This window comes from Anabrus simplex, chromosome 2 (genome assembly GCF_040414725.1).
Source record: "Anabrus simplex isolate iqAnaSimp1 chromosome 2, ASM4041472v1, whole genome shotgun sequence".
In the NCBI taxonomy this organism is placed as follows: Eukaryota; Metazoa; Arthropoda; class Insecta; order Orthoptera; family Tettigoniidae; genus Anabrus; species Anabrus simplex.
In genome coordinates, this window is record NC_090266.1 from 934,824,995 (window position 1) to 934,843,595 (window position 18,601).

Sequence of the window (18,601 nt, forward strand, 5' to 3'; positions counted from 1 at the left end):
GCGCTATTGCGTATGATTCCACGTCACCTCTAGTGCGTATTCAAGGCACGTTAAATGCCCACCGCTACGTGCAGCATGTGCTGCGGCCGGTGGCACTCCCGTACCTTCAGGGGCTGCCCAATGCTCTGTTTCAGCAGGATAATGCCCGCCCACACACTGCTCGCATCTCCCAACAGGCTCTACGAGGTGTACAGATGCTTCCGTGGCCAGCGTACTCTCCGGATCTCTCACCAATCGAACACGTGTGGGATCTCATTGGACGCCGTTTGCAAACTCTGCCCCAGCCTCGTACGGACGACCAACTGTGGCAAATGGTTGACAGAGAATGGAGAACCATCCCTCAGGACACCATCCGCACTCTTATTGACTCTGTACCTCGACGTGTTTCTGCGTGCATCGCCGCTCGCGGTGGTCCTACATCCTACTGAGTCGATGCCGTGCGCATTGTGTAACCTGCATATCGGTTTGAAATAAACATCAATTATTCGTCCGTGCCGTCTCTGTTTTTTCCCCAACTTTCATCCCTTTCGAACCACTCCTTCTTGGTGTTGCATTTGCTCTGTCAGTCAGTGTACTATATCGAAAACAAGCATGTGAATCAGCTGAGAGTTCCTGCAGAAATGAAGGATTAAACCAAAGGGTATATACAGAAAATATGTTCTGGAATGTCCTAATCTTAACCCAGACTGTTGTTCTCTTGAATATAACTGTTCCCATAGCCTGCACGTGACAAATTCACTTTAACTTGATCAAACATGGTTAGTAAAAAATATTATCACAATCCCTATATATTAGTTTCTGTGCTGTAACTGTGTAACAAGGGGTACAACCAAACTCAAAGAAATCATCATTCAAGAGAATTCAAAGTAGCACTTAGCTTAGAAGAACGGCTAAATCATCATCCCTGTTGGTGTCTTTGAGATAGTTTCCTATCCTCTTTCCGTTATAGTTTGATAATTGATAACTTCACACTTTCGGTCGCATCTAATAACGAAAAGATATCCTGATTTAATTCTTATTTTGATTCGAAAAGCATGAATACTAGCAGATTAATTTGATTTAGCGTATACTGTTCTATACCGGGATGATTCCGTGAAGCCCACTTTTCAAGATGATATTTAAATAGAGGACAGTACGCGACATTCATTTCAAACCCTATACTGTACAAAATTGTAGAAAGTATAAATTAATCCTTCACTAAAATCAGTTAGTCACTCAATCAATCAATCAATCAATCAATCAATCAATCAATCAATCAATCATGCGGCCAATATCCAGTATTCGGGAGCTAGTGGGTTCGAACCTCACTGTCGGCAGCCCTGAAGATGGTTTTCCGTAGTTTTCTATTTTCACACCAAGTAAATGCTGGGGCTGATCCTTACTTAAGGCCACGGCCGCTTCATTCCCACTCCTAGCCCTTTCCTGTCCCATCGTCGCCATAACACCTATCTGTGTCGGTGCGACGTAGAACAATTTTTTTTTAAATCAATCGTCATTGGCCTGCATTTAGGGCCGTCGCCAAGGTGACGGATTTCCGAGGATTTGTTTACTTACCGTATTCTTTTCTTAAATTATTTCAAAGAAGTTAGAAATTTATCGAACATCCCCCTTGATAAAATATTCCAATTTCTAATTCCTCTTCCTATAAATGAATATTTTCCCCAATTTTTCCTCTTAATTTCCAACTTTCAACATTATACCTGTTGATGTAATTGGCGTGGTTTTCTATCCTCATTCCGTTACTGTTTGATAAATGAAAACTTCACGCTTTTTATCACACCTAGAGAACTTACGACCTGTTTTCCAGTCATGGCCGGGTAAGGGATGTAATGAATGAATCATATATAGGCTATTAGTACGATGGGGTCGCCGCTCCCAAAGTGAATTGGTAATGACTGATAGATTCTGTGAATTGGGAATGGAGAGTGTTGCTGGAATGAAAGACGACAGGGAAAACCGGAGTACCCGGAGAAAAACCTGTCCCGCCTCCGCTTTGTCCAGCACAAATCTCAAATGGATTGACCGTGATTTGAACCACGATATCCAGCGGTGAGAGGCTGACGCGCTTCCGTCTGAGCCACGGAGGCTCTTGATCACATCTAATTTCGATAAATTACGCTGACTTGTTTGTTATTTTGTTTAGAAAGGACAGTAATAATAATAATCTTATTTGTTTTACGTCCCACTAACTACTCTTTTACGGTTTTCGGAGACGCCGAGGTGCCGGAATTTAGTCCCGCAGGAGTTCCTTTACGTGCCAGTAAATCTACCGACACGAGGTTGACGTATTTGAGCACCTTCAAATACCACCGAACTCAGCCAGGATCGAACCTGACAAGTTGAGGTCAGAAGGCCAGCGCCTTAGCCGTTTGAGCCGCTCAGCCCGGCTAGAAAGGATATTAGAAAGGAATTTTTCACTCAATATCCATCACAGTATACGTAGGTATACCTTCGGATCAAACGTTTCCAAACAAACATCTTTAACAGTAAACCTCATGCCTTGCAGAAACAACGATTGTAATTACCGATATAAATGGAGGTAGTGCCATTTACTATTCATTAATAAGAAGTGGAAGCAGAATGATTTTGCATGGGGAGCTCTGTGTCTTTAAATGTGGACTAGTTATTGGCTGACACATTAATAACAAATCTATTAGGGAGATTTCAACCCTTCCGTGAAACTCAATAAATATCGAATAAAGCAAACAGCCACCGTTTCCACCGGTGCTACAAATTGTCCAGCCAGTACCATTACTGTGCGTCGAAAGTCTGAACGTCTGAACTATTGTAGTGTATTGTAGTAACTTATTAGAAATTAGAGGGCTTATCCTATTATTTTGAGTAGCCTTGCGAATTTCAGACTTTAATTGTAATTTCCAATTTCTGTTTGTGCTTAGTAATAACCTTTTGTAATTAGGATACGACTGAACGTATTTTAAAATTATTGTAGTGTATTATAGTAGGTATCTTATTATAAATTAGTGTGTTATTCTATTACTGTGAAATATTTGTGTAGTATAGTATCTGTAGTATCTATAGTATCTGTGGTATCTGTATTAACTCTCTTACTAGAATTCTGTTGCAGTAATTAGGGTAGACTTCACTGCAGTTTAGAATTGTGTAAGCCTAATTCTTGTGTATTACTTTCGGTTTTCAGTAATTAACGCCAACTTTCAGTCTGTTAGGGTGTTGCAGAAAAATATTCGTACAACTAAGTAGTATTGTAGTCTAGTAATAGCTTATATTAATTACCTTGTTGTTGTGTGATCTTTGTGAACTGTCCTAGACAATATTTCTTTCCTTTCAGTTTTATAGACAACATTTCTTTCCTTTCATTTTTTATTGTTCACAGAATAAGTTATTTTATTTTTCCTTTTCTTCTCATTATTCCGTGAAGAATGGCTAAGGAGGGCAAGTGTAGGAACTGTGGGTGTGGCCAGGCATTAAGTAGTATGAGGGAGGAGTTGGACAGTTTGAGGGAGATAATTAGGATTCTCTCAGAGGACAGGAAGGAAAGTAGGCCTCCCTCAAAATAATGTACAGGATACAGTAGATGTAAAAGAGGGATGGGAAGGAAAGTGGGGAATTGTAGAAGACAGGTGGTCTAATGTTTTAAGGGGAGGGAGATTGCAGGCTAAGGGCTCTATTCAGGATCAGAATTCAGGACGGGTGTCTGTGAGAATCGGTACGAGTCACTGCTGGTAGAACAACCGAGGGAAGATGAGGAACAGGGAAATGTTGCTGAGATGTGTAGACGTAGGAGGAAGGGAAAAGGTAGGAAAGGGAACTGTAGAGTAGTGGATAGGAAAGGACAAGTGGAACAGGGTCATCGGAGAGGAGGAAGTAGTTTCTGTAGCAGTGAGAGAAGATAGGGCTGACCAGGAGGGGAGGGGATCAAATGAGGTGGGTAGGGTTGAGGCTCGCGTCATAGGGGATTCCTTGGTTAGACATGTGGGGAAAGTGTGTGGAGGAGAGGGAACCAGGGTAGAGTGTTATCCAGGAATTAGGTTGAGGCAGATGTTGAGGAAAGTAGAAGAGAAGGAAGAGGGAAAGGAGAAGGTGGTAGTGTTTCACGTTGGTGCCAACAACATTAGAGAAGAAGGTATAAGTACCAACATAGTTGGGGATGTGTGGGATCTGGTAAATGGAGCACGGGTGATGTTTAAGGAAGCGGAGATTGTAATCAGTGGAATACTATGTAGGAGAGATACTGACTGGAAGGTGATTGGGGATTTAAGTGAGACTGTGGAGTGTTTATGTGGGAAACTGTGAGTGAGATTTCTAGATCCTACTGGTTGGGTAGGAGATAGGGATCTGCAATCAGATGGCCTTCACTGAAACCGCAGTGGTACATATGAGTTAGGAAATATGTTTAGAAGGGTTATAGACAGGTACATTCAGGGAAACGGTGTGACCTAGGTAGCGGTGATAAGGGTACAGGGAAATGGAAGTCAAGTAGGGATGGCATAAAAATGTTAGTGCTCAACTGTAGAAGTATTGTAAAGAAACGAATCGAATTAAGTAATTTAATAGATATATACTTACCAGATATTGTAATAGGAGTTGAATCATGGCTGAGAAATGATATAATGGATGCAGAAATATTCTCACGGAACTGGAGTGTGTATCGTAGAGATAGGATAGGAATGATAGGAGGAGGAGTATTTATTCTGGTGAAAGAAGAATTTGTAAGCTATGAAAAAGTTAAGCATGAAAAACATGAAATTCTGGGTGTAAGGCTCATCTCTAAAGATAATAGGCAACTTGATATCTTTGGAGTGTACAGACCAGGAAAGGGTACCGCTGATGCTGATTCAGAATTATTTGATAAGATAATGAGCTATGTGGGAAACGATATGGAAAGTAATGTGATAGTAGCAGGCGATCTCAATTTACCATATGTCAATTGGGAAGGTAATGCAAACGACAGGACGCATAAACAACAAATACCAAATAAGTTAATATGGGAAGGGCAGCTAATTCAGAGAGTGATGGAACCAACTAGAGGGAAGAATATGTTGGATGTGGTGCTGGTAAAACCAGATGAGCTCTATAGAGAAACCGAAGTAACAGATGGTATTAGTGATCACGCTGCTGTTTTCTCGTAGTTAAAAAGTGTGAAAGAAAGGAAGGTATTAAAATTAGGACTATTAGGCAGTACCATATGGCTGATAAAACAGGCAGGAGGGAGTCTAAAAAAGTAACTATGATCGGTGGAAAACGGTAAATAAACATGTAAACAGACTATGGGATGGGTTTAAAGTAATTGTTGTTGAGGAATGTTAAAATAGGTTTGTACCTTTAAAGGTGGTAAGGAATGGTAAAGATCCGCTATTTTATAACAGAGAAGTAAAGAGACTAAGGAGGAGGTGCAGGTTGGAAAGAAATAGAGTTAGAAATGGCTGTGGATGTAAGGATAATTTGAAGGAACTTACTAGGAAATTGGATCTAGCAAAGAAGTCAGCTAAGGATAACATGACGGCAAGCATAATTGGTGGTCGTACAAATTTTAGTGAAAATTGGAAGGGTATATATCGGTACTTCAAGGCAGAAACAGGTTCCCAGAAGAACATTCCAGGAATCATTAATGAACAAGGTAAGTGTGTATGCGAGGATCTTCAAAAGGCAAGTATTCAGTCAGCAGTATGTAAAGATTGTTGGTTACAAGGATAATGTCCAGATAGATGAGATAACTAATACTAAAGAAGTATACAAATTGACCTATGATAACAATGACATTTACAGTAAGATACAAAAGTTGAAAAGTAGAAAAGCGGCTGGAATTGATTAGATTTCTGGGGATATACTAAAGGCAATGGGTTGGGATATAGTACCATATCTGAAGTACTTATTTGATTATTGTTTGCATGAAGGAGCTATACCAATGAATGGAGAGTTGCTATTGTAGCCCCTCTGTATAAAGGAAAAAGTGATGGACATAAAGCTGAACATTACAGGCCACTCAGTTTGACATGCATTGCATGTAAGCTTTGGGAAAGAATTCTTTCTGATTATATTAGACATGTTTGCGAAATTAGTAACTGGTATGACAGAAGGCAGTTTGGGTTTAGGAAAGTTTATTCCACTGAAGCTCAACTTGTAGGATTCCAGCAAGATATAGCAGATATTCTGGATTCAGGAGGTCAAATGGACTGTATCGCTATTGACCTATGTATGGCGTAGATCATGGGAGACTACTGGCAAAAATGAGTGGAATTGGACTTCACAAAACAGTGACTAAATGGGTGGCTAAGTTTCTAGAAAATAGAACTCAGAGAATTAGAGTATGCGAAGCTTTATCTGACCCTGTAATAATTAAGAGGGGAATTCCTCCAGGCAGTGTTACTGGACCTTTATGTTTTCTTATATATATCATTGATATGTGTAAAGAAGTGGAATCAGAGATAAGGCTGTTTGCAGATGATATTATTCCCTACAGAGTAATAAATAAATTACAAGATTGTGAGCAACTGCAAAATGACCTCGATAATGTTGTGAGATGGACAGTAGGGAATGGTATGATGAAAAACGAAGTTAAAAGTGTGGTTGTGAGTTTCGCATATAGGAAAAGTCCTCTCAGTTTTAATTATTGCGTTGATGGGGTGAAAGTTCCTTTTGGTGATCAATGTAAGTACCCAGGTGTTAATATAAGGAAAGATCTTCATTCGGGGGACCACATGAATATGATTGTTAATAAAGGGTACAGATCTCTGCAAATGTCTATGAGGGTATTTAGGGGTTGTAGTAAGGATGTAAAGGAGAGGTCATATAAGTCTTTGCTATGACTCCAACTAAAGTATGGTTCCAGTGTATGGGACTCTCACAAGGTTTACTTGATTCAAGAACTGGAAAAAATCCAAAGAAAAGCAGCTCGATTTGTTCTGGGTGATTTCCGACAAAAGAGTAGCGTTACAAAAATGTTGCAAAGTTTCGGCTGGGAAGACTTGGGGAGAAGGGAGGCCAGCTGCTCGACTAAGTGGTATGTTCCGAGCTGTCAGTGGAGAGATGGCGTGGAATGACATCAGTAGACGAATATGTTTGGGTGATGTCTTTAATGGTAGAAAAGATCACAATATGAAAATAAAGCTGGAATTCAAGAGGACAAATTGGGGCAAATATTCGTTTATAGGTAGGGGAGTTAGGGGTTGGAATAACTTACCAAGGGAGATGTTCAATAACTTCCAATTTCTTTGCGACTTTTTAAGAAAAGGCTAGGAAAACAACGGATAGGGAATCTGCGACCTGGGCGACTGCCCTAAATGCAGATCAGTAGTGACTGTTTGATTGAGTAAAGTGTAATTCCGCGCTCTAGCAGCTGCCCATAAACGAAACATTTTCTCTAAAAATGTCGAGTGCCACGTGATGTCGACTTCCCCTTATCGTAATGCGCCACAGAAATCCGAATTCTGAAGGAAGTATGGACATTTTTTACTAAGTGCATACTGTACTGTCTGTATCAACACAACAATGGTGACATGCCATCAAAATGAGGTGTGTACGGGAATGTTTTGCAAGCAGTAGGGTTCAAATAATGGGATGGTCAGGCCAGAGTTCTGGTCTTGAGTTGCATGGAACGTCTCTGGAATGAAATGCATCTCAGGCTTCACCCGGGATCCCAACGACGCACATCACGAGTTCCTCTGTTTGTGGTTGTTCAGGGAAAATGGGCTGGCATTCTTCCAGAGGCCAACAGAAACCTGGTGGAAAGTCTCACCGGTAGAATTCGCACTGTCTCTCACTGGGAAATGATCCACAGAGACAGTTTGATTAAAGTTTAGGGTAGATGATCAGATGCTTTTGATCACACAAGTTATTTGTCTTTTCTATTTCTCTTCAAATGAAAGTATAATCCTTACCGTCTTGAATGAAGATTTTTACAGTTTGACTTTACGTTATTTACAGGAATTGAGGTAATATATTCACAGCACTTCAGTGTTAACTGTATTTCTTTCTGATACCATGGTCTATGTATTTCAGCCGACAACCATGTGAACAATCCCTCGATAATGGTGACACAAGCAGTCATGCCAGCAGGTGGGGTGTGTACTGGGAATCAAGTTTTTGTACCACACCCAACGGACTGTAGCAAATATTACCTCTGTCAGTATGGTGAACTACTGGAGCAGTCATGTCCTCCTGGCCTAAAATGGAACAAGGTATGCAATTAAAATATTGATTCTTGAACGTAGCTTTTGATTATATAAAAATGAAGTACACTTTATAAATACTGAATAACACTGACCTAACCATCCTTGTTAATGGTTGGAGTTTATTCTCTCACCAAATGAATATTATGAATATTGGAACTGATCCTTCAAACGTGTCGTAACTTATCCATTTCAACATTGAAATCTGAAGGAAAATTCCATTTTGTGGTTCCTGTAGAACAATTTCAATTTGGACATTTCGCAATAAATAAATCAAAGTTACATGCACTAATAACATGATGTATGCAGCCGTTCATGCAACTGTTATGCAGTAGTCTAAACCATGAGAACATCCTTGACAGTTTAAATCATCTCCTCCAAATGCCGAACATTTTCTTAGAACGTATTTTCACTTAGACGACCAAATTCGGTTTTCATTGATAACGTTTGAGTGAATTTACGAAGCAAATTGTGTACTTCATCACGTAAAAGACATTGCTTGCTTTCAATAGGATATATCTGTAAATGAATACATTTTGCAGGAAATCGCTATGCTTCCAAATTATAAATCACGCCATGTTGCTAATCGGTTTAATATCCCTCAAAGTTTACTATCAAGTTCAATACTAATTTGCATAATTATGTACAGATCAAAAAGGAAATTTGGCTGCGTTTTATTTGTTCGTACCTCTATGATTCGTGTACCCATGGAAATGAACACAAACCTTCTTCTTTACAACAATTAAAATTTGGAATTAAAAGCGTTCCTTGGACAAGTAAGACATGACGTCATTGCTGAACGTGTCATAAGCTAAATGGTCCCTACTCATAGACCCAAATAGCTACGTGGTAAATTAACATCTTAATAAGGTGTATGACCAACGCCTGCCCGTATAACAAATTCAAAATTCCTTCTCATTCTTCTGAAAGTCACCGAACGTTCAGATGAGGCAGACGTCCCAACTCTTCTAAAAGGGTGTCTTCAAGGCCTTTGAGTACTTGAGGTGGTGGATTAGCCACTCAGATGCGTTGCTGCAGTTAGGCCGAGACTTGTTTGATCGGGTTCAAGTCGAGATTTTTGCATTGTCAATCCCCTTCGTTGTACATGATGCTCTTGCAGGATTTTTTTTACGATTTGCTTTACATCGCACAGAAGCAGATATATCTTATGGCGACGATGGTATAATGGACTCTATTTCATAAGAAACAGCCGATTCAACATCTGTAGAATGAAATCACTTCCCATGTTTTCTACAGACTCGTAGACTACCATTTGAACGACATAAAGCGAAAGGGGATTCATACGAGAACAACACAAGACGCCAGTGTCTTAGCTGCCAATGCAGATTTCTAGCGAAATGCAGCCTCCTGCCAAGATGCCGTCTGTCCAACGCAGGTACTTGAATGTGCTGTTGGGATATTAACCTGGCCTTTTGAAGCCTGTTTCTGACCGCGTGGTCACGAAATCGTACTCCAGAAGCTTGTTGTCGGTCCACCTTCAGTGCTAATGCTGTAACTTGGCAGTTTCGTAGAGCTTGTAGATGTACAAAACGATTCTGCACTGAGATGTATTTCCTTTGGCGTCCCGTACCAGTGTACCTGCCGTAATAGTCCAATGCCCATCCCACTAAGCAATCGTACAATTTTGTTAGAACTTATACCATTTCTTTTTTTGAACAGAGTATTATGTGTTTATTATATGTTTAATTTCATTGTCAAACTCGATCATTCTGATCTATTGGGAGAAGAAACTTTGGACAAAAAGTACTGTTTATTTTCAGGACCATTGTGATTGGCCAGAGAACACTCAATGCAGTGGTTATCCAGAGCCTACTCCGTCAATGACATCACCTTCACCAGTGTCAACATCAACTCCAATGGCATCTACAACTGATATGATTATACCATCGACACCAGCAGTGGCAGATACTGGCTACAAAGTCGTTTGTTATTTTACTAACTGGGCCTGGTACAGGTAAGTAATTTGGGTCCACTTAACATACTCTTCCACTCACCATCATCACTTATTTAAGAACGATTGCGCACCTCTTCTCTTAAAACAGATGTCTTATGCAAAAACAAAAACACTGGATGCGCTGGATTTCGTAGTCTGTTGGGCAATCTTCCCCTGCAACCGATATTACAGTTACGAATCGTATCACAGTTGGATGGTATGCAGTTGTTCTTAAATACTTAAATACGAAAGATGTGTATCAGTAATTTAGTTGCTCATCAAATAAGCTCTTACTGGGGCAAAATTTCTTCGCGTTGGTTACCCTCAGGATCAATTATTGATCGTCGAATGGGTTCTAAACACATTAAAATTCCTTCCACGTGCTTTACTTGAGAATTACGTGAACACTGTTTCCACTGTTTTTTTTTGCTAGTTGTTTTACGTCGCACCGACACAGATAGGTCTTACGGCGACGATGGGACAGGAAAGGGCTAGAAGTGGGAAGGAAGCGGCCGTGGCCTTAATTAAGGTTCAGCCCCAGCATTTGCTTGGTGTGAAAATGGGAAACCACGGAAAACCATTTTCAGGGCTGCCAACAGTGGGGTTCGAACCTACTATCTCCCGAATACTGGATACTGGCCGCACTTAAGCGACTGCAGCTATCGAGCTCGGTGTTTCCACTGTTGAACGGGAGTTCAAGAGTAGGGTTACATCTATGATTAATTAATCTCAGTATCAATACGAGGTGGTTTTCTAGAATATATTCTATGATGATGGAAAATATTTCAGTGTGGAATGCTGGCTCAGTGTTCTCCAGAAACTTCTGGATAATCTTCCCCTGAGAAGTAACATTGGCCACTTTTTGAATTGCATATTTACTCGCTGTGGTTATAACAGTGTTGTTGTGAATCGAGATTATTGCATTTCGGTTTTCGAAATCAAGATTACCCTGAGATTGCGATCGTCGGCTTGAATATTAACATTGAACCAAATATTGTGCATGATAGAAGTCCTAATCTCTCATTCTCCTTTTACCACTATGCGACGATTCTGTTTTTTGGAGTGTGTTACTCGTTCGTGATAAGACTTCATGCATCAATCATTTTGATCCAGTTGGTTCTTTCGCTGTTCTATGTGAATGGATGTCTATAGTCTCCCCCTGATGTCATTAAAAACTTGATACATCCAATAAAATAGTTTATGACACGATCTAGAGGCCCCTCAGCCATTATCTTATCTAATAGGGATGGGACAAATGGTTACTTTCCAGTATCATGTTCCTGTGTATCCGTTACACTGTAGTATTAGGTTGGAGTATTAGGATATAAAAGTAACATAATACAAATTGCAGGTCAACTTTTGGAAGGAACATTCCTTATACCTGCTGTCTCTTGTAGCCCCTAACCACACCTTAGTAAGTACTAATAAATAGCAATACTACACCTTCATCTCGCTTTCTTCTCTCCCACTGTCCCTTTCGCTAGCTCGTCACTCACATTGTTAACTATTCCTAGAAAAATGTTTGCAATGACCCACTTACATTCCGAGAACTAATACTTGCTGCTATGTGCATTCGTAGATGTCCAAGGATCTGTAGTTAAACAGACATTAGGACCAGACTTTATAAAATACGTTGATGAACGAGTGTCTTATACACCTTAGATGCCGGCGGAATGGGTCATGAGAAAATAGCCCTACTAGGCAAGACGTAAGCAGAGTTTAATCCATCGTCGCCATAAGACCTATCTGTGTCGGTGCGACGTAAAGCAAAATAGAAAAAAAAAGTTTAATCCAGTACTTTTCTTTTTTTTACGTTGCACCGACACAGACTGATCTTACGGTGACGATGGGATAGGATAGGACAGGACTAGATCGGAAGCAACCATGGCCTTAACTGAGGAACAGTCCCAGCATTTGCTTGGTGTGAAAATGGGAAACCACGGAAAACAATCTTGAGGACTGCCGGCAGTGGGGTTCGAATCCACCATCTCCCGAATACAAGCTAACAGCTACGTAACACAAACCGTGTAGCCAACTCGCTCTGTAAATCCAGTTTAAAAGGCTCCAAAATCATCATTTGTCATTTACAGAAGGTTGTGGGTATGTGGCAAACAACAGTGTAAGTGGTTTGTCCAGTGTCTTTTTTTTTTCTGTATATCACTCTTTCTTTTTGTACTGGTAAAAATTATGGTATCAGCTTTTGCTGCATTGCCTCACAGGTTGCAGTCGATGACGAAATTTCAGGACGCACAGATTCACGTAATGGGACTTGGATAGCTTTTCAGGATGTGATATTTGAGTTCCATGTACATTATCAGAACTTTGTGAACCGGTAGAATGTTTAATTTTTTAAAATTATCATTATTATTATTTTTATTAATATTATTATTATTGGGTACATTATTTCAACACGTTTCTAGGAAACCGTTTTCCTGTAATTGAGTTTTTGTCCACATAAATCGTATCGGATGTAATACATCCACTCACTCATTGTCCAGAACACGGAGTGAAACCCGAGATGCAAGGTGGGAAGACCAACTGTATAACTGTGCCGAGGAACTACGCTTCTGTAACTGTGCCGAGGAACTACGCTTCTGTATGTATCACCACCTGCAAGCCTAATACAAAGCACTTCGAATAACTAAAGAATATCTGTAACCGACCAGTAAGTAACAGGAAAGGAATGCCAGTACTACCACTAACCTGTTACAAAAGTATCGCTCGCGCCTGCGCAGGAGTGCGCCCTTAAAGCGAGCTGCTATACTTCCTAATACCCGTTAGCCAATCAGAAACTCCCTACCCTTCCCTTGGTTTCGCTGAGACAGTTACTTTTGTATCAGGGTCTCCGGAGGAACATAATATTTCTGGAACAGCTTACTGTTATGGATTAGGATACAGTATCATGTTACGATATGTAACTCCCATCTCTATTATCTAATGAGTTAGCTCTTGCCATGTGTCCAAAGCAGGGGCGTAGCCAGGGAGGGGTTTACTGGGGGTTAAAATCTCCATGGAATTTTTGCGAAAAGAAAATATACAGAAACTGAGAATAAACAATGACCTAAATAAACTTTCAGAGACATTATTGTAGAACTAACATATTTGGAATTTACTTGTATCAGTGTCCTTATAATAACAAGTCATTCATGCACATTCATTGTGCACTACCTTCATTTTGTAACAACAACCAAACCCCCCAACCCCTGATCGCAATCGACCAATCCTGGCTACGCTACTGGTCCAAAGTAAGTTAGTGCTTGCTTTGTATTGTATTAAAATTGCTGACTAGAATTTTTAGTTTCTTCAGTATAGAATCGTGAGTGTAATATCTTGCCGAAGAATGTTTAATATTCTTTGGAAGCACCACATCTCGAATACATTGAGTCTCCGCTGATTAAGACTTGCTTACTAGCCTCTATTTTAGTAAAATAGTCATGTGATGATCGTTTTAAATTGTTCTGTCTCACTAAGGCTGCTTTAACGGGTACAACCTTCTAAATAAACAAATCACAGACAACCAAAGGAAATATAAACAGACAACCAACCCTGAACGGGCAACAAAACGGGACCGAATAAAACGCCGCGAAAAATACAAATATCAGCTTACCCAGTACCACTTTTACAATCAGCGCAGAAAGGCTATTAGATCTGTTTTAAATTCCAATGCTGAAAACTGTAAAATTTCTTCGGATGAAATATTTCATTATTTCTCTGAAATTCTCGGGCAACCTAATGACATGATTCGATCCGAATACCCATCTTATACAAGTGATATTGATAGGGAACAAATTGACATTTTATTTAATGACACTATAAGCCCAGATGAAATCAGCTTTGCTGTTAATCATATAGCCGTAGACACATCACCCGGTCCAGACCACGTCCTCGTCAGAGTTATCAAAGACAGTATTGCAATCGACATAATATCTCACATTGCCACACGTATGTTGAAAACTGGGGTTGTACCTTCTATCTTCAAAAAGGCTAGGACTGTTCTAATTCATAAAGGTGGAGATACACTCAATATTAAGAACTGGAGACCTATCACAATCTGTTCAGTAATAAGGAGAATAATTGAGCGGGTCCTTGACAGGCGTCTTCATGAACATGTTGTCTTAAACCCCAATCAACGAGGATTTACTAACTCCTCTGGAACGCATGTCAACACTGCGATACTCGACTCTCTTCTCCGTGAAGCCAAAAACAAACAAGCTAATCTGACTGCTATATTCTTAGATATCCAGAAAGCCTTTGACAACGTTGGTCATGCCAATTTAAATGAGACACTAAAGTCGTTACCAATTCCAACCAAAACTTACGAATTTAATCATGAATCTGCAAACAGGAAATGTCACACAAATTCAGACGCAGGGAAGCAAAACAAGACCTCTCTTGATAAGCAGGGGAGTTATGCAAGGTTCTCCTCTGTCGCCAATCCTGTTCAATCTCGCCATCAATCATATTCTGGATGACCTTAGCGAAACGTCGATATCTACCCAGTATGGCTTTCAGTTGAGTCCAGATCATGAAGCTCTAACAGTATTAAGTTTTGCTGATGATGTAGTTATTGTTGGAAAAGATTCTGAGTCAGCTTTAGTACTTGCTCATGCGGCCATACATCAACTACAAGAAATTGGAGTTAGCATCAATATTGGAAAATGTAAAGGAATATGCATCAAACATTGCCACCTGTCAGAAGAAAAACTATTCACGGCAGATGAAAAACATGTCTGAAGAAAGGAGAATTTATCAAATATTTGGGTGTAAATTTTTCCAATGAAATTACTTTCCAGTCCATCGAGGTCCTAAATAAGCTCAAAAACACCCTAGAGCTCCTCATTTCTTCACCCCTTATGCATTCCGATCAAAAATTTGTAATCATAAACACTTCAATGTGTCCCAGTTTGGTATATACATTTCAGACAGTACCACAACAAAAGATTCCAGTCAAATTTACAAATGACGCCGATATTATGGTTAGGGGGGCATTAAAGGAAATTTTGCAACTTCCCATGGATGTCCTGAATGATATGATATACGCTGAAATGAAATTTAAAGGTCTGGGTTTATTTTGTGTATCATGGGAAATATATCTGCAACATATTAATGCATGCAAAATTTTGAAATCTTCCAATAATAATTTTCTACATTCAACGAGAAACTTATGTCAAGAAATCAGCACAAGCCTCGCCACATTGAATGTAGCAGAAACAGAATCTATTCGAGACAAAAGGCATGGTTTTGTAGATAAGAAGAAAGTTAGACTGGAATTGAGAAGAAGAGCTTTTGACAACTGGAGCAAGAAAGAGCATAAAGGCAAAGGTGTGGTCCTATTTAAACAGTATACTCCAGCGAATACATGGATTCGTGATCATAAAGGATTGTCTTGCAGTGAATGGCGTGATGCAATAAAAATGAACGCCAATGTCTCTGCTGTGCGTACTGTACCTGGCAGATCCCAGGGCAACAGGCTCTGTCGGCGTTGCCACAGAGAGTTCGAAACTCCTTTACACGTCCTGGGAGCCTGTCCACATGGTGAATTACTGCGCACCTCACGCCATAATGTAGTCAGATCAATGATAGCTAACGCTCTTAGAGGACAAGGTTATAATGTACTGTATATGAAGAAGTACACGGTCTCTCCAACAGAGGAAGCAACCGACGCATTGACATTATTGCTTTTAAGCCATCCTGTTCTGAAGGTTTCATCATTGATCCAACAATTAGATTTGAGAACACCGAAAACCAGCCGGAAGAGGTCGATGCAGAGAAAAGAAGAATTTATGAAGAAACGGCGGACTTCTACAAGCGAAAATATAAGCTCTCATCCATTTCTGTAATCGGCTTGATGTTAGGTGCTCGAGGAACAATACCTACATTTTTTGTCAACTTCTGCAATACCTTTGGGCTAAATAGAGATTTTATCTATAACATCGCCATTACCACACTCAAGAAGTCCATCATGATCTTCAAGAACCATGCTTGCGGACCTCAAGTAAATGTTTGACATGCCTCACTCGACTGCCTACATTTAACATCATACGAATACATTATCTACTGTATTTTATCCACATCCATTATTGTTGTGAAGGTACTCTTTGTCTTTGGGCAACCTGCAGCTGTTGCAGGAAGATTGTATAATAATAATCGAGATACTCAAATTTACCCACTACTTCAAATCCTGCAAAGTTTCTTTTTCAGATAGAAAAGAACTGTTTAAACATCCGATTATCATTATTTCTGCCTTGGATTAACGATTTGTGTAATACTGGATCAGGTTACAGTGAAACCGAGATACCCAAACTTACACACCACTTCAAATCCACCAAAGTAGAAGGTAGAAAAACTGTTTAAATATCACACTGTCATTACTTCTGCCTTTGATGAACGATATTTACAGTTTTCTTCGTTAGGAAACTGTTTAGTAGGAATGTTGTAGTTTATGTCAAATAATGCGATAATACCTGGAGCCAATTGCTGGTGAATTTTCAGGAGGTTTTCTCTAAGGAAGAGGAAGATATTGTGACGTAAGCTATCAATGTTGTGGATTAATGAATGAGAAATTCAGAAAATAATGTAACAGTATTTTCTTGAAGACAACCGATCTCTAGGAAACTATAAAAGTGTGTTCGGGTGTGTAGAACGATATCCGTAAGACATGTCGACATAAAATTAGGGCAGCCATACAGAAATTAGCCTACGTAGGTAACGTAATGCATGTGAAAATGTTGGACTAGAATGTCTTGCAGACGAAATATTTAACGTATTGCCATTGATGCTTTCACGGCCCGTACTTATAGACATGGTAGTGTATATGCTTTTAGGCTTATGCCGTGTCAAGAAAATAAGGCGAAATTCTTTACGTTTCCCAGAGATCTGTACTCTGCGTCATCCGAAAAAATCTCGACTGTCCACGAGGAAGGCTTGACACGGCATAAGCCGAAAAGCCTATACACTATCATGTCTATTTAGCGTATTGTCGATGATTACCCAGCATGGGTATTCGAAAGATTAAGACGTGGAAATGTTCTGCAACATCCTAAGGACATCAAAGAAAGACCTGGAACGCTTTCATCATCTAAATGTTGCACAATAATTTTCTGAGGAAAAATTTCGGCACAGTGCTACATTTAGTAAATGATATCCTAATCAACAAGTAAACTTCCTGAATCACTGTTGTTTACAGATGGTGAACGTTTTGCGAAAAGTGACATCAGTATCTTCAATTCTCACGATACTTACAAGTAGTTCGAAGGAAACATCTAGCCTATGCGACGATCCCATCTTTTGGAGACTTATTTTCGCTAATCTTTCTGCAGGACTTACAGGAGGCATTCCTATAAGGTACATGGCGTTACCTCTGAAGTTGCAAGGACTTTCGTATCGAAATGTTCTTGAACAAAATGTATTTCTACAACTGGAAGATATTCTTCTACATATCAGACGTCAAATATAATTCCAGGATGATAGAATTTCCACTCACTTCAACAACGTGGCAGACCGTTTCCTGGACGAAACCTTTCCTCATAGACGGACAGGCATGAAAACCTTATAGGCTGACTGGCAAGAAGTTCTGATCTTAGAAATCTAGACTTTTCCTTTTGAGGATATTTGTAAATACGGTCTACCTTAGAATAGTGAACCCTTCGCGAGAACTGAGGAAACGTGTGTCTTAAGATGAGTAAAACGTTAAAGAGCTAACTGACGATGCCAGTTGTGCATTGCTGCTAATGGTAGATTCAGAACATCTGTTATATTAATTACCCAGTATGTCCCAAGAAGTGTCAGTTTGATTTTTTTTCCATTTTATACGTAGAACAACTGTTCTGATTCTAACTCAGTTTGTCATTTCGACAGGAAATATACAAGTGACCAAATTGTTAATGTTACTCGTTTTAATTTTTCGTTTTACAATTTGATTTACGTCTCATTGATACAGATAGGCTTTATGTCGACGATAGGATAGGACAGGGCTAGGAGTGGGAAGGAAGCTGCTGTGGTCTTAATTAAGGTGCCGTAAAGCAAATTGAATAACAGGAACACCAAATATTACTCTATAATAGCGTGGTGCAGTAAATCAGCTGATTCGTATGTTCCGTTATTTGTATTTCAAGTCTTGGGCATATGCAGTTCAGAGAGAGGAATTAGTAAGTCACTCTTTTAGACATCTTCCCTGGTACTTTCGATATTTCAACAATTTAAGGGTAGTTTTAATTTCTGTTAGCGCGTAGTATAATAATAATAATAATAATAATAATAATAATAATAATAATAATAATAATAATAATAATAATAATAATGTGTCTATTCAGCGTTTAGTTTGAACTTCAGTTCTATTGTTAACTTATTGTAATTAGGATTCACCTACAGAAGAGCAGTTTGGAATTGTAGTGTAATTACTTTATTAGACAGTACCCTGTTTAAAATATAGGTGTATGTAATCTTTCGATATTTCAGGATTTAAGTTAACAATACATTTTTGTATTTTAGTTGCCCTGTT

General features: G+C 39.5%; 1 protein-coding gene across 1 annotated transcript in view; it reads left to right on the plus strand.

The window, feature by feature from the left end:
• The window catches only part of Cht10 (Chitinase 10), a 356,983-nt gene that overhangs the window by 294,125 nt on the left and 44,257 nt on the right, over window positions 1–18,601 (plus strand). The window contains exons 34-35 of the mRNA XM_068226063.1: window positions 7,978–8,156; window positions 9,929–10,122. Of these exons, the coding sequence (XP_068082164.1) occupies window positions 7,978–8,156; window positions 9,929–10,122 (373 nt within the window). The remainder of the gene's footprint in view (window positions 1–7,977; window positions 8,157–9,928; window positions 10,123–18,601) is intronic.